Source organism: Ascaphus truei, chromosome 18 (genome assembly GCF_040206685.1).
Source record: "Ascaphus truei isolate aAscTru1 chromosome 18, aAscTru1.hap1, whole genome shotgun sequence".
NCBI lineage: Eukaryota > Metazoa > Chordata > Amphibia > Anura > Ascaphidae > Ascaphus > Ascaphus truei.
In genome coordinates this window covers 14521547-14538424 of record NC_134500.1, presented here as the reverse complement: position 1 = coordinate 14538424, position 16878 = coordinate 14521547, and the positions used below count along the sequence as shown (strand labels likewise).

The window sequence follows — 16878 nt, the reverse complement described above, 5'->3', positions numbered from 1 at the left end:
CTCTTGTCACACAGAACTGGCAAATGTTGAACTGGGTTTGTTTGTCTGCTTTCCTTTGGCCCATTATCCGTTTAAGTATCCCACCCAGGTTGGGATGCGATGGACACGTGTCTTGTACTGAATATCAAGCGCAATGTACAATTTTATTTAATACAACTTGGAACTACAAACAAAATAGAAAACACAAGAGGCCCCTGCCCTGTTTCTAAAGATAATTTTTTTTTTATACATAGAATGTGATCTTATCTCTGACCAATAGTAATTTTAGCTTTATGGCAAAGTTTAACTGTCGCATGAATCTGAAACATCATGTAATAACCTCAATTTCACAGCGAAGACCTTACCTATGTTTATAGGAAACCATTATCTTTATATCCAATATAGGAGCAGGTAATTGGGTTGCTATGGTCCAAAGAGGTATGCCTCTAAAATGTTAAAGCTTTAAATATTGAAATCTCTCACAAATAAAACGTCTGTCATTTTCACACTATCCATGGTTGTCCTGATCAACTTTTTAATGTTTTGTGCTGGAACTCTTCATTTTATTGAACATGGGTTGGGTTCATTCTCCAATAATATACTAACAATGGAAAATGACTTTCAAAGTGTTATTGCGATGCATCTTAATCCAACACAAAATTGGACAGTGAATATAGTACTGTATGTATGGTATGTTTGTGCGCATAAGAACTAGCACCATATCCCATTAATTGCACCGATGTGACTAATTATAAAGAGGCCCCCCAAGCAGCTTAATTTTTAATACACTATATGCTGCCTTTGATTGCCTTTATTGAAAACTAATTACCTAAGTTGCTGATCCATTGGTTCTCGTGTGATCGATCAGCAAAATCCTGTTTTCCCAGGGTTCACTAAATAGCTGCCTTTTAGTTTCAAATCAATCCTTCAGTCAGTGTAACTCAACAGCTACAATGTATTCTTCTATTACTAAGGTAACATTATCTACTGTTACAGCTTGCAGCTCAAACTGCTGGGAATATTGGAAACAAATGATGACAAACAGGAAAGTGTTACGAAGATCTTGCACTGCTGGGGAAGTGTGCTAAACTTGCTATAGAAATCAAAGGATTATCAGCATATTTAAACTCAATGCCATTTTTATTAGTTGAACTTTAAAACAAGAGGTAGTATCTAATACTACAGCACTGATTTTATTTAAAAAAAATCATGTGGGATATTGCTTGGCTTAATACTTTTGAAAGTGAGTAAATCACGTTTTTAGGTGTATCACATGACAAAGTCCTCAGTGCTGTTTTTGTAGGTTGGAGCTTTTAAATGCTTGCAAAGCTACAGCACAAGAAGTATATCTCATGCTACATTATAGGCAAAGCTACAGCACAAGAAGTATATCTCATGCTACATTATACGCAAAGCTACAGCGACTGAACACATGGGGGATTTTTATTATATGATGCTTATTCATGTTTTTCTTTATATACAGTTTGAAATGTATCAGACGTCAGAGACATATGGGTTATAAAGCATGACCTAGACCTCCCCATGGATACAATAACCGCAGTAATAATGTGTTCTCTTCATATTATTTTTTTTTTTACAATTGTCCAAAACCGATATAAAAAACCATGAGAACCCTGACCATAGCAGTCATACATCGTCGGAAGATGCCCGTCTCAAGCTTGAACGGACACCCTGGCAGAGTACAAGCGATAGACATGAGCACTCACATGGTCAGTTCATGACGCAGGGAGGAATTGAAGACACGAGATTCTACATCTCAAAAAGTGCCACACCTTCCCCTCGTTCCAGATCTATAACAATTCTTGTTTGTTTTCTGAGCGGCCTTGACTTGTATCTGGTCTGTGTGGACTAATTAATATAACTCAATTTGAACGTTTTTCTTTGTATAGAAATGTTGAAAGCCATTAAGTGTGGAGCTGAAATTCCTCAAGACCCTCTTTCTTACCCTGGGGATTCGTGTTGTCGCATGACTCAGATCTTGAGAGGACCAGATGCCCTCAGAACACAATAGGATTACTATGTATGCATCTGAGAAAAACATTCACGCGGAAGCCGCAAGATTCCCAGTGAATTAAACCTCTCTCTCCCTACTCGTTAAATGTAAAGTTAATGGTCTGTAGTGTTTTAGTAGTGTTCATTTCTAGGTGCAGGTAAATAAGATTAGAAGTGCCGATGTTTGAACTACTTACTTGCCAGAAAATAAAAAACGTGCAATACTCTCAATTTTTGCATTAATCTCCAATAGCAAAACCAATGTGGAAATTATGAACGGCTCATGCCAGCTAGCTTCAATCAGAACATGTTTCATTTTCAAAAACCAGAATGAGTACAAAATTGGGTAATACGGCATGGGTCGATAACTGCTGTGTATCCAGTTTTGGTTATTTTGTGAATAATTCATCCAAGTCTAGTGACAGCTGTATACATGCTAACATCTGTAAAATGTGAATTTAGTTAACTTGCCAGCCTTTTCTGGCTCCCTTTTACTGGTAAGTCAAGCACTAGTTACTGTTGGCAATAGTAAAAAATGCAATTCATTACAGGTGATACTTTCGGTATACCGGACACTGTGATGGGCCTCACTTTACTTGCTGCAGGAACAAGTATACCAGACACTGTTGCAAGTGTCCTTGTTGCAAGAGAAGGTAAGCGCTGTCATTCCTCTGCTTCAGAAACAGGTTTACTAAAAATAGATTTCATGTAACTGCAAGAATGGGTACTGCGTGTTTATGAAACATGTTTAAGAATATTTACGTCTCACTTGGGTTGCTAGGTATGAATATTTTAAATACCGGTATCATGGCACTGTAACACAAATAAGCATTATACACGCTTCATTAAACAACCCTTCAATTTAAATATCACATTGCTTAATTTACACTAATGAACTGATAATGTAAGTGGTTAATAGTATCATGTAGCTTCATGCTACATACTGCAGCAAAAGTTGACAGCAGATTCTCTGATCCAAGAGTGAGAAACCTCTCAGATTTTACAATCTTACATTTTGATCTGAATGGGCCATGGGAAGCACAGGTATCATCAAATCGTCAATTAGCATTCTGACATTATCAAGCCTTTTTTTATATAGTTAAATGCTTGAAGAAAATTAAGGCAGCTGTTTTTTTATGGGTGGGGGTATATTGCTTTTAATATTTAGGACCCAGCGAGGCTGCCCCCACCTTCCTGCACTGGTATTGGATACTTGCCCAGAGGACACCATGTTGCAGCATTCTATTAGCTGCCAGAGCAAGGCTGACCCCAACAGCCAATAGAAAGCTGCCATGTCATTGGGAGATGTTATCCAGCTGCTCTACCTTTAGTTGACACAAGAACTATTACTCTTGGAAATCATATCTGCGTGGGGGGGGGGGGGGGTTGGGTACAAGCCAGTTCAGGCACACTTTAAATGTGGACTGCTGCTTTAATAGTCAGAAATGCACAGCACTTGTTTGCTATAATTCATATGGTATTCTGACACTTTCAGTAACATTTTCTCCCCCACAGGAAAGGGTGATATGGCCATGTCCAACATCGTGGGATCCAATGTATTTGACATGCTCTGCTTGGGACTTCCTTGGTTCATTAAGACAGTCTTTATAGATAGATCAGCACCAGTGGAAGTGAATAGCAGCGGATTAATTTATACCACCATCTCTCTTCTCGTCTCTGTTTTCTTTATCTTTGCCGCAGTTCACCTAAATGGCTGGAAACTCGATAAGAAGTTGGGTATCATTTGCCTAATAATGTACCTGATCTTTGCAACATTATCCATTTTGTATGAGCTTGGAATAATAGGAAATTATACTATACGTTCCTGTGGTGATTAACGCCCCTAATAAAAACGGTCATGTGGAACCAAGGTACTTTTCTTAAATATGGAGTGTTTATTTACAGGTGGTTCTGGTTAAAATGGTACAGTTCGTTGGCTGATCAGAACACAATACAGGAAGTCAAAGACCACAGGGTGGTTCTTTCCAAGGATGAGTGAGTGAACAAACCAGTATTTCCAAATTCTGCGCAACCGTTCAGTTTATTTTGCTTTGTTTGGAAGTAGAACTGTGGTGCATAAGCCAAGTGACAATATTAAATTTACATTCTCATAATGACAAAGAAAGATACAGCACTAAAATCCCACAATGCAGACTTTCAAACTAGCTGTGAGAAAATGGCTTTTTTTATTAAAAACAGTATATCCATCCATTTAAACTGAATGACCAGACATGGTGTTTAAAAACCAAACTTAATATTTAGCAAAAAAAAGGACATTTAACACCACACTGTTAAAGGCTTATAAGACTAAACCCAACCTTTACAGCTCTAAGAATTCACTGTTACTAAAATTTACTAAGACTAAACAAATATGGGAATGTTGGTGGACAAGATGTGTAATTATGCATTGCGATCTAAGCGGACATCAATTTCTCGGCCATTTATTTTTATGCCATTCATTAGTCTGCACGCTTTCTCGGCTGTTTCTGGGCAGTCAAACCTTACTGTTCCACAGCCTTTAGATTTGCCGTTCTCCATTTTTATTTCTGCAAACATTACACGGCCTAAAAGGAAGCAAACAAAAAAAAAATAGAAAGTATTGTGTTAATGAATATATACATAAAATATATACCCAGAACTAAACTTAAACGATAGTATCCTATTTTAGTTAATTTGCATCTAGCAATTATTTCAGATATCTATATGAACATTTTACAAATTGTACTTTATACATTTTACAATAGACCTGGGATGGGCAACTCCAGTCCACGGGCCACCAAATGGTCAGGGTTTCAGGATATTGCCGATTCAGCCCTTGCTTCAGCACAGGTGGCTCAATCTTCAACAACCACCTGGCTGAAGCAGAGATCCTGAAAACCTGACCTGTTGGTGGACCTTGGACTGGAGTTGCCCAACCCTGCTTTGCCATAATATCAGTAGTTCCCGCTTGTCTGTTGAAAACTTACCACACTGATTAAACTTCTCCTTCAGTTTTTGCCAGGTTAAGTCAAACGGCAGCTACAATGAGAAATGCGTATTAGAGCAATGCTGTATAGCAACAACTACATTAGGGTTCATTTATTTTACATGATAAAAACGCTTACATTTCTAGCAAATATTTGGCATCCTTTGGAGTTCCCCCTATCTCTCATTCCACTTCCTAATTGAGCAGAACCAAATCCCCCAAATCCTCGGTCCATATCAATACTCCTATCCAGGCCACTTCCAAGTCGGTCATAGCTGGTGTTCATTCGGTCCATGCCAAGGCTCATAGCCATGCTGTTTACAGCACTCATTCCGCTACCTGGGGGAAGAAAAAATTATTTAAAAAAACATTATGGTTGCAATCCAGAGACCAGGTAAAACATAAGGAAAAGACTCATTAATTCAGTTTTAAAATACATTTTAAACAAGAGGCAAATGAAACTTACTCATGCCAGATCCTAGAGGTCCCATTGAAGAACCACCCATTCCTCCAAACATAGAACCTTAAAAAAAATATATAAATACACAATAAATGACCTACAATACTCCACTATTTCCACACGATTAAGCCAGTGTATACATAATACTAGATATTAAACAATTGTCGTCTAATAAGGCAGTGTGACCATCCACTGTTTTCCTTCAAATCACTTCATATTTTAAAAATGAATACAGCAAATCACCCATTCTTCCATGGCTAGAGAACGATATGTTATAAGATTTGAAATCTGAAAATAGATTAGCAGTATGATTCGCTTTGTTTTTTTTTTTTTTAAATATAACTTTTCTATAAAAGTATAAACTTGCACCATGGAAGCATTAAGACTATGGGCAAGTTATTCACTTGATTATTCATGAAAAGCAAAACATTTTATTGGAAAGGAAGAAACAAAGACTTGAGTTCAATCCTGGTGTAGAGACTGCCATTAAAAGGAGCAATCCTAATAAATAAATCAGACCTGTAGTGTTAGATAATACTTACTACCTTGTTTTATTCAACTCAATGCTGTTTTTAATGAGTTTTAATATTGTGAGCATCTTTTGATTTCTTTATTAGGCAAGATCTTTGTAACACTTTCCTGGTTGTGATAATTTGTTGCCAACATCCCCAGCAATTTTAGCTATAAACGGTAACAATAGATGTTACCTTAGTAATATAAGAATATATTGTAGCTGCTGAGTTACACTGACTGAAGGATTGATTGAAACTGAAAAGCAGCCATTTAGTGAACCCTGAAAAACAGGATTTTGGTGATTGATCACAGGAGAACCTATGGATCAGCAACATAGGTAATTAGTGTTCAGTAATGGTAATCAAATGCTGCATATATTTATATATAAAAAATAAATGTAAAAAAGTTTTTTTTTTTTAAGCCGCTTGGATTGCCTCTTTAAAATTGTGCCGATTACATGATCTTAGTGCAGCTCCCGTCTCTACAAAATCGAGACAACCCAGGAATATGCTACGCATGTGCCAAGTTAACCAAACGTATTGAGTAAACGTCCGCTTACTCATTCCTCCAAATGAGTCTCCAAAGCCACGATTTAATCCTATGTCGCTGCGACCAAAGTCTCTGTCCATGCCGCCGCCTCCTATTCCACCACGGTACATGTCTAAACAAAATAACAGGCGTTTATATTAGTAACAAACGGTTTGAGGGCTTGTGTGTGTATATAAGCAGTTTGCATTTACAAGCAGCTTACCTCCCATGCTGCTCGCCATGCTTCCCATGTTATTTCCCATGCCGCTGGCCATGCCGGTGCCCAAACTCCCCCTGAAGTCATCCACACCACCCATTCCTGTGCAATAGGAAGTTTACATTTATCAAAAAAGTAAATAATTCCCTATAAGATTATTAATAGATATATATTTTTTAAATAACTCCATACCTGTCATTCTGCTCACTCCACTAAAGCCAGTCATGTTATTGATTCCTTCCATGCCACCAAATCCACTTGCTAACATCAAAACACAAAAGTACTTGTAGTGAAAACTTTTCATTGCATTGACAATGAACAATACAGGTTCGTTAAGCAAAGAATAAGATACAATAAAACATACCTCCCATTCTGTTCATTCCTCCAAAACCAGGACCATCTACTCCCATACCTTTAAAGCAAAAACAAGGCTAATTAAATGTAGAAAGTTTTGGTACAACTATACAGATCAACCACGTGGTTTCTCCCCCCGCTCCCCCCTCAACTCCTTCAGTGTTTGTATGCCATGTGCTTGAAGCATATTCAGCACTGAAAGGGTTACACACATGTACTTGCCTCCAGGACCCATGTTGCCCATGCCCCTCTGCGTTGTACCGATAGGTTGCCCACCTGGTCCAAGTCCCATTCCAATACCACCAAGTCCACCTTAAATTAAAGAGGTTTATGTAAGCAACACTTCTCTGCACGTCTCATAAAAATTTAAGAATACAGTTCCTAGACACTAGAGTACAGTCATATTGGCCAGTGGCGGCCAACTCCAGACCTCAAGGGCCACCAACAGGTCAGGTTTTCAGGGTATCCCTGCTTCAGCACAGGTGGCTCAATCAGTGTTTCAGTCTTTCACTGAGCTGAAGCTGGGATATTCTTAAAAACCTGACATGTCTGTTGCCCTTGAGGACTGGAGTTGGCCACCCCTGTACTAGGCACATGCCACAAGTTTTAAGTTTAAGCTGTATAGATTCAGAAATAGTTAGTAAAGAGACAGCATTGAGGTGTACTTGGATGTAAAAAAATGCAGTTCAAGCAATATCCTACGTGTTTTTTTTAAAATAAATCAGTTCTGTACTATGAGAAAATACTTGTAACAGTTTTGTTTAACAATTTTTAATGTATTCTAATGTAGGAAGCATTTTTGTTTCTATAGAAACCATTTACAAAGTCCCACCCCTTCCTCTTCTGAGAGGGGCTCTGGCTCTTGAGCCCTGCCCTCTCTCAAACAGTGCACCAATTGTATCTAGTAATGGTCTGGTCACATGATCTTCCCCACAGAACTTTGCATTGTGGGTGCTGTTTTGAAGCAATAACTGAATTAACCCTGAGCAATGCGATCAATTACGGGAGAATGGATCGATCTGCAACTTAGCTAATGACTTGTCAGTGTACAGATTGTATATATATATTGCACATATTGAATGGAAAAAATAAATAATTTTTTTAAACAGCTTGAAATGCAGCTTTAATGTAAAGATATATACGGTCATACATTAGGAATACTTACGAGGCAACTGGGGTGTTTTACACTCCATGGCATGGAAATCATCTTGGGGGATGGATTTGTCATCCTAATTTAAATAAAAATAAATTAAGTTTGTGTGTATACATAACAAATAAAAATACAATTTGTGAGCACATTTACATGACTCAGACAAGTCTGCAAAACCTGCATTTCCCCATTATCTGTTAGCATACAATGCTTCCACTCCAGCAAGGGATTCTTGGAAATTACATGCAAATGAGTACACAGTATAGTATGTAATTAACAAAGAGAGAGGGGGGAGGGGGGGAGGTGCACATTCAAGCACTTACTTACCATTTTCACATGCATAGGTCTATCAAACAAAAACTGGCCATTGAACATAGCTGAAAGTAAACTCGTTAAGGAAAGACCAAGTACTCAGAATGAAGGAAGTTGTTCCCACTATCCGTCTAACTGTTGCAATTGAAGACACTGGATTTAAATCTTCCTTTTGGGGGAAACAAAATGGCTGCAAAATATTGGGCAAACAGGAAGCCGAATCATCGGTTGTGGATTCCTATTCAACGCCCATTTAAATGCCCTTTAAAAAAACAGTAAGTAGTACTGGTAACTTCACCGGCAAGTATCTTGGGAACCTGGTCGCCCCTGGAACTGAAAATAGCTAGGTTCAGCTGTGGAGGACCCAGCCCTCACCCCTACCCCCCAATCCTGGAATAAACGGGGATAGGGGTGGTTGTTGCTTCAAAATAATGTCACAAGACGACTTAGACTTCTAGCAGTCTTTGAGGGCATTGCAAAGCTGACAAATTGTAGACCAGGGGTAGCCAACGCCAGTCCTCAATGACAACCAAAATTTTAGGTTTTCAGGATATCCCTGCTTCAGCACAGGTGGCTCAGTCAAAGACTGAACCACCTGTGCTGAAGCAGGGATATCCTGAAAACCTAACCTGTTGGTGGCCCTTGAAAACTGGAGTTGGCTACCCCTGGTCTAGATGTTACGGACAGTTTGGTGGGCTATTCAGAGATATCAGATCTCTCACCCGATACCAAGCAACTAAATTAGGAAAATGCAAAAGATTTTAAACTAAAATGATTGATTCCCGCACAGCGTAAGGATACAGATAGCTTGCACAGATTCAATGGCTTGTTCAAATGTAACAGTCCCCATTCCACGGCTTTTGCCATCTTTATCTTCTTTAATGTCTGCTCGCTTCACCGTTCCTGCAATGCTAAATACTTCCTTCAATTTCTTCCAACCAACTTTGAAATCAAGCTGGAAAACAAAAGCAATTTCTATTTAGACAAAACATTTTAATGGCTATATTTTTTTTTAGCAACTATTTATTCCCTTTCTCCCCCTCCATTATCGTTTTTTTTTTTACATAGTATTGAAGCAGGGAGTCTCTGGAGATGAACCCCATTATTTTCAGCTCTGGTGACCCCCTCCTTCCCAAGATACAGACCTTCAAAGGGAGCCGGTATCTCCTGAAAGTTTAAAGTTTAATAGGAAGCTGCACCCGATGACATCACCACTTCCTATTGACCCACAGGGTGCGAAAGCTTTGAAATTCCATTACGTAATCCCTGTTAGCCGTGCGGCTACCGGCACCCCCTAAGAAGTTATCTCCGGAAGCCGGGAGTACCACACAGCTGAAATTAATGGGATTCAGCTCCCGAGACCGCCTGCTTCAAGACCATGTTAAAAAAAAAAAAAACACAAGTTTATAATACAGGGGTGTCAAACTCAGTCCTCAAGGGCTACCAACAGGTTAGGTTTTATGGATTTCTGTGTTTCTGCACAGGTAGTTCAATCAGTGGCTGCCACTGATTGAACTACCTGTGCTTAAGCAAGGAGACCCATAAAACCTGACCAGTTTGTAGCCCTTGAGGGCTGAGTGACACCCCTGGTTTATAAGGCGCCTCCCAGTGCTGGAAGGTACCTTGTGGAATAGCACAGCGTTGTAAATATAGGCCTGTGCATCTAAAACAAACAGCACGGGAGTGAAATGAATGATGTTTTTAACATACATTAGCAACAAAGACTGTTGTCCCCAGTCGACCAGCTCGTAAAGCACTGATGATATCTGGTGGGATGTTAGGATTATTCATAATAGAAGGTGGGATATTCATGATTCCAGGACCCATATCGGAGTTATGACCTCCGGAGAACGGTGCGCCTCCACGCTGTAGCGCTCTTCTGGCGTGTTCTCCATCCGCATCCTGTAAAACAGACCTCGTTAAAACTCTGATACAGGCACAACTTCACCGAGAACAAGATCTACAAATGATTCCAGTAACATCTTGACTTGGCACATTTTTCGCTTCGGGGCTTTTTATAGAGTTTTCCATAAGATGCTAAATTCCAGGTGTTCTCCTGTTACATTTCATTTAAGCCATTAAGATAGCTTCTATGACAATTTGCTTAGTACGAGCACAAAACTTTGCCTTTCGCATCTATGAGCAGGAAATAGAATAGTATAGTGTCTTACATCGGATGCTGATCTCCTAGCCATCAAAATTAAAAAGCAGCAATCCTGCCAAAAATAAATATATTTTTATTTTTTTTAAATGTAACAGGATTTGTACCTTGGGTCCTTCAGAGCTAAACTGCTATTTCCAGCTACAGGAACCCAAAGTTACTTAGATTTTAGGTGCCAGTGCAATTCCTGTTTTTATTTTTTATAGCACTCACCTGCTGTCATCCATTGCAGCTGCCTATTGGCTGGCGTTTTGGTGGCCATTTTGTTTACTCGGTACCCAGGAGAGCACCGGCATCTAAAATAGCAAGTATATCAGGAACCGGGCTGCCCCGAGCTGAAAAAGTGGTTCAGCTGTGCCCTGGTCCGAATTAGGTTTAGGAAAATAAAGCCGGGCTTTCTGCTTTAAGTGGCCTAAAGAGCAAAGAAATCTGAAACATTTGCAAATGCAACAACTCTGCTAACGGATGAAATTAGACATAGCTGGAACAAAGATGTCAGTAAACAGCCTGAAATATTGATGTAACCCAGCAGTATATGGAAAAAACAAAAAAACAAAAAAAAAAAAGCAAGTCAACTTAAAATGCGAATCCCACTATTTTTGCTGTTACAGAATTGGAAGTGGGGTCTACCTGGGAGCTGTATTGTGCTATTCCCATCTCCCCATTCCTGACATTTACCTTTTATAGATCAGGAAAATAAGAATCAATTCAAAGATGGCCACCGGGGTGCTCGAATAGGAAGCTCCAATGTCCTGCTCTGACATTGCGGCTTCCTATTAACACGTGGAAGCGAAGTTTGGATGGCAGCCACATTGATTTACCAAAAGTCACATCATTGAAGAAAAAAAGAAAAAGGGGAAAATGTCAGGAGCTGAGGGGTCGTCCAAAGCTGAACCGCGCTGGTTTCCCCTCCTACGATCCCTGGTTCTGGAGATACTTCCTGGTGAAGTTACCAGAATTACTTCCAGGTTTTTAAAAGGAATTTAAAATGGCCATCCAAAAAGGAGGCCACAACCGGTACGTACCAGCAACTTCACCAGTAAGTATCCTGGGAACTGAGGGGGTGCCTGGAGTGGTTCAGCTTTGAAAGCCCCACGGCCAGTACCAGTCCCATAAACAAACACAGAGGTTAGTTAGGGGTGGATTGCTCCTTTAACTTTATAATACCCATTTGTGAGCATTAATACTTATGCCCCCTAATACTTCAAAAAAAAAAAAAAAAAGGAGTAATACTTAAAAGCTTACCGCTTTAATGTTAAGAGGTCTTCCACTGAGATCATGCTTATTCATCACGTCTAGAGCTTTTGTTACAAATTCCATATCCTTGAATTCAACAACACTTGGGAGGGAAAAAAAAAAGTGTCAGGCATTCAAAGGTGTGACGCACAAATAAATAATAATACACACACACACACACACACACACACACACAAATACAACTTACCCACAACCCTACATCCATGGGGTGCCACATGTGAAAAGAGAAGATACAATTAGTAAGGCTTTGTTATGACATTAAGGGCCGTATTCTATATTGTTCAAAGTGGCCATTCTTGACAGAAAATCCGTTGACTTCAATGGGAATTCAGACAAACAGCAGATTCAGACAATATAGAATAAGGCCCTAAACGTTGCCACAATGTTGACTTGAGCCTGTGTTCATAACAAGGCTACACACGTCAAATGTATACAAATTTAACTGCGCTTCAAACATTACTGGAAATGTAAAGGTCTAAAAGAAAAAATGAGTACATCTTAATATTTTCCACATTACATGTTATTAAAGTTTAAAGGTTGTCTCATTAAAACACTGTTTTTTTTCCAGATTGATACGAACATTAAGAACATTGTACGATTTTGATTTATGAAGTGAAAAAATTATAATGAACAGCTGGTTAGCATTTGCCTCCATATATACTTGGCTGAAAATTTAAGTTCAAATCCAGGAAAACAGAGAGAAAAGACGGGGATACCAATTTGAATCTCCCTTCCGCATGCCCAATGACTGTCACTTGTCTCGTCAGAAGAATGTAAGCCTTAACCAATTTATTCAATTTCAGCCCTGCAAACCACAACAGGCTTTTCATGAAAATTCAAAAGAAATACAGTACAATCCCAGCACTACTGTGAGATTTGCCAGTGAATTTGAGCAAAGAACAAGTTTAAATTAGACCAGAATTCAGAACCTAACTCAGACTTCTGTATTGAGCTTTTAAGCCGCAAACTGTTAAACTTACAAGAATTGAGCAAGAAAATGTTTGGGAACGATAGAATGCAGTTAGTCACTTTCAACCTAATGTAATTTGGATGGAAAAGTAGCAGACTGGGAGCCTTGAAACATTCATACTGCAATACAGTATAAAAAAAATGAAACTTACTTCCCAAAAACATGTACAGGTGTTACAGAAATAAACTGCTGGGGGACTGATACACCTCAAGCAGATTCGATGCCCACGGCACTTACCCTTGATTTTCCTTCAGCATCCTTAAAGAGCTCCACGTATGTAACCTCACCAACTACATAAGACATACAAAGGGAAAATACCAAGAAACAATGCATTTAACACCAGTATCTTTCTTTACTGTGCCCTGTGCACAACTACACAAGGATAACCTATTATTCACCAACAATCAAAACCGGACCAACATACCTCCCGTCAATGGCTACATAATTTAGCTAGTTTTCAAGAATGTGCAACAGCGACATTATCAAGAGCAACACAAACTACCAAATTTTAACCTCATACTACAGATAATATTTTGGCCAGTATGATATAGTTGGTGAACAAATTCAAATGCAAAGACTATTCCCTTAACCAACTTGTTAAAAAATATATATATCAACGTTATCACTTTAAAAGTTTGTCATCCAACTCACAACAGCTGTTTTAAGGTGACTTTCTACCTGAATGTCTTCAATGGTAAAATTGCCTTAAGACCCAAATTTACAAGTCGTGTTTCACAGCAAGCTACAAACAAGGAAATACAGTGAATAAAACCAATCAAATAGTCATGTCACCTTACAACAGATACACCAACGACAGTTACAAGCATATTTGAACAAACTACCTTAAAACCAAAAAAGGTGCATTTTGGACATAAGAAATTTCCAGAGAAAAATAATCCGTAGATTGCAATGACATTACTTCCCCCCCCCAATAGTTTTGGAAAGATTGAATAGTTTAAAATGGAAGATTATTCTAATTTCACAACTGCAACAGTAGCAGGCAAGGAATGAAAACTACAAAACAGACAGCATCATTGGCAGTAGAGAATGCAGCCAATATTAGCCCATGCTACTTTTTCTGTATATTTGAAGGCATACAAGTCATCTTTTTTACTAAACACCCTCTACATTTCAATTCATTAGCAAGCTAAATTGCTTAGATTGAGTTACCCTCTGAAAGAGTCTACATAAAGTTACAACTGAACAAGTAAACAGTCAGGATGGCATGCATATACCATTTATGTTATTGTCGAAACCTGTAATATGATGGCAGATTAACAAGGAAGTAGACACTTTACCTGTGTTAACCCGAAAACGCCACGTCTCATATGAGACTTTCAGGTGGCACGTGGAAAATGAAAAAATGATGCCTTGGTCAAGTTTATGATGTTAGGATTTACCTTTTTCCCTCATGAGGTCTTTGATGGCTTGCCACTTCATGTCATATGGAATGTTACTGATGAAAACTCGGTTCCGACTCTGAGACTTCTTCTCTCCCATCCCTAAAACCTTTTCTTTTCCATACGGATGGAATCTGCTCGCCTTCCTGTTTCCAGTAGATTTATCCTTTAGCGATGTCTTTTCTTCTTTTGCGGCTTCTTCGCTCTCACTTGATTTTAGGGGAAATCATTGATGTAAAGGTTATACAGGATTTCACAAGGATTTTGCATTTTGTATTATTTTTGCCTCTGTTCTGCACTCTGATCAAACCACTCTTTAAATTCTAGGAACATTTTAGAAGTCTACACAAGTTATCTTTCTTCCATGCTTAAACATATGTCATACAAACCAAAAGCTGTATAACGTGTTGTATTGCATGCTAATAATTACCCATCAGTTAGGAGAACATTTTGTTTTTTAAGAATAACTCAATTTGAAATGAAGATCATATAGACAACTGGATCCCAAAGGAAACTAGTGAGTTTCCCCAAGGAAAACCAAAAGGGGTGAAATCAGGAAAAAAAAATGTAAAAAAAAGTTTGGCGCAACGTAGAGCAGAGATTTGCTACCGCCGAACCGGGAAGATCATTGGCCCTTCATCCAGCAGTGAAGCGACAAATGCTGCCGATATATAGATATAAAACTTTGAAGGGACACTTTCACCCTAAACCTTCAATAAATTTAGGATATAGTTATCACAAAGGTATTCTTGGCACCAAGCACCACTAATTACATCAACATTTTATTTCTAGGAGAGAATTTCCATCTTTACTGAATGTTGTTACATGTTTTCCCACTCTTCCTGCAAATATTTACACATTACAGAAGCCAAATTCAACTTTTTTCAAGGCATCTTTTAAGCCTTAACAAATAAAACCCAGCAAATTGCCAACATACATCGCCATGAAAACCTACTGCGCTCGTTTCACTTCGAATTATTAAACTAGACCCTTAAAAAAAAAAAAAAAAAAGACACAGGATGGGTCCTATTTACCGTCTCCTGAGCAAATGTGTGGCAAAAGTTGCATCAGCCTTAAAAAGAAACCTTTTTTCTTTGATACATCTATATATAGATTATCAGTCCAGAAAACAAGGCACTCATGCGTAAATAAAGGTGGTAATAGGATGCAGACCATCGAGGTGTCGGCAAGGAAGCACATCTGATATGAGAAAACAGGACAGGCACTCCCGAGATCCAACAGTAAAATGTACAGAAGGGCCCCGGGCATGCAGCGGGTTCTGCTCTAAGGGCCCGCCGAAAAACGAAAATCGCTGGAAAACGGGACCGGCGATTTTCGGAGTGTGCATGCACGCGCAAACCGGCAATGCCTCCCTTCTGCGCACGCACGACAACAGCACCGTTCTGCGCATGCACGACCTCTGATGTCCCCGTTCTGCGCATGCATGGTGGTCCCCTTCGCGGTACCACCGTTATCAGCGGATCGCCGAAAAGCGGGGCCCTACTGTATTCCTCAACGTTTTGGCTACCAACATGCTCTGGATAAAGGCTCCAGTGGGAGTCGAAATGTTGAGGAATACATTTCACCTTTGGATCTTGGGAGAGTATGTGCCGATTATCTAAAAATCTAAATAGATTATATATAATCTATCGATATGTTTATGTAGATATATTAAATATATATCCCTGCTCATTTAATGGAACCATGCATTTGTCCCCATAACTCTGTGCCCAGGAAACACATGAAAACGAGAGGCAAGTCAATGTGTTACTTCCTGGTAAAACATTTTATATATAATAATATAAAAATAAATATAATCTGATTAGAAGCTCAGCCAGCCCCCCAAACTGCTTTCATTAGCTGCAGCGATTCTACCCCTGGCATTAGCGGATCCCCGCCGGTACCCTACGCGCTGAGCAGGTACAGCTGGAGGGCCTCCCGCCTCACCTCAGGTAGCAGCCTCCCGCGCGGCCTGTTCTACCTCCCCCCTCCTCCTATAATGCGCCTAGCGGCCTGTTCTAAAGTACCCCCCTTCCTCCTACCGCGCGGCCTGTTATACCTCGCTCCCCCTCCTCCCGTCTGGCGGCCTGTTATACCTCTCCCCCCCCCCCCCCCTCCTCCTCCCGTGCGGCCTGTTCTACCTCTCCCCCCTCCTCCCGTGCGGCCTGTTCTACCTCTCCCCCCTCCTCCCGTGCGGCCTGTTCTACCTCTCCCCCCTCCTCCCGTGCGGCCTGTTCTACCTCTCCCCCTCCTCCCGTGCGGCCTGTTCTACCTCTCCTCCTCCCGTCTGGCGGCCATTTCCTATCCGGCACCTACTTTTTGACGCCATTGGAGTTGCTCTCCTCCAGCAGGCTGCGGTCGCACGCCTCCTCGCAGCCGCTGTTGTTGTCGCTGCTGTTGTTCAGGGCGTCCTGCGAGTCTTGCTGGTCAACTTCCGCCATTCCTCACTCCGAATCCGTGGGCCTTCCCTCACAGCAGCAGCAACAACAGCGCGATTTCCAACAGGCCTGCAAGCGCCTCGTTTTTCCAACTGCTTGATCTCACGGGAAGACGCGCGCCGCTCGCGTGGGGCGCGTTGCCTTGTTTGGGCGCAAGGAAT

The 16878-nt window shown here is 40.1% G+C and overlaps 2 protein-coding genes across 2 annotated transcripts in view; one reads left to right on the top strand and one right to left on the bottom strand.

The window, feature by feature from the left end:
• The window catches only part of SLC24A5 (solute carrier family 24 member 5), a 17300-nt gene extending 13129 nt beyond the window's left edge, over positions 1–4171 (top strand). The window contains exons 8-9 of the mRNA XM_075575657.1: positions 2544–2645; positions 3508–4171. Coding sequence (XP_075431772.1) covers positions 2544–2645; positions 3508–3830 — 425 coding nt within the window. The 3' untranslated portion in view covers positions 3831–4171. The remainder of the gene's footprint in view (positions 1–2543; positions 2646–3507) is intronic.
• Positions 3865–16878, bottom strand: MYEF2 (myelin expression factor 2). Its single transcript, XM_075575658.1, has 18 exons — positions 16596–16878; positions 14280–14488; positions 13117–13169; positions 12097–12104; positions 11898–11991; positions 10202–10393; positions 9293–9446; positions 8507–8556; positions 8195–8258; positions 7252–7341; positions 7040–7087; positions 6868–6936; positions 6682–6777; positions 6490–6591; positions 5424–5480; positions 5097–5296; positions 4959–5010; positions 3865–4556 (listed from the first exon to the last, which is right to left on the bottom strand). Exons 1-18 carry the CDS (start codon positions 16718–16720, stop codon positions 4393–4395), a joined length of 1827 nt encoding a protein of 608 aa, XP_075431773.1. The 5' UTR covers positions 16721–16878; the 3' UTR covers positions 3865–4392.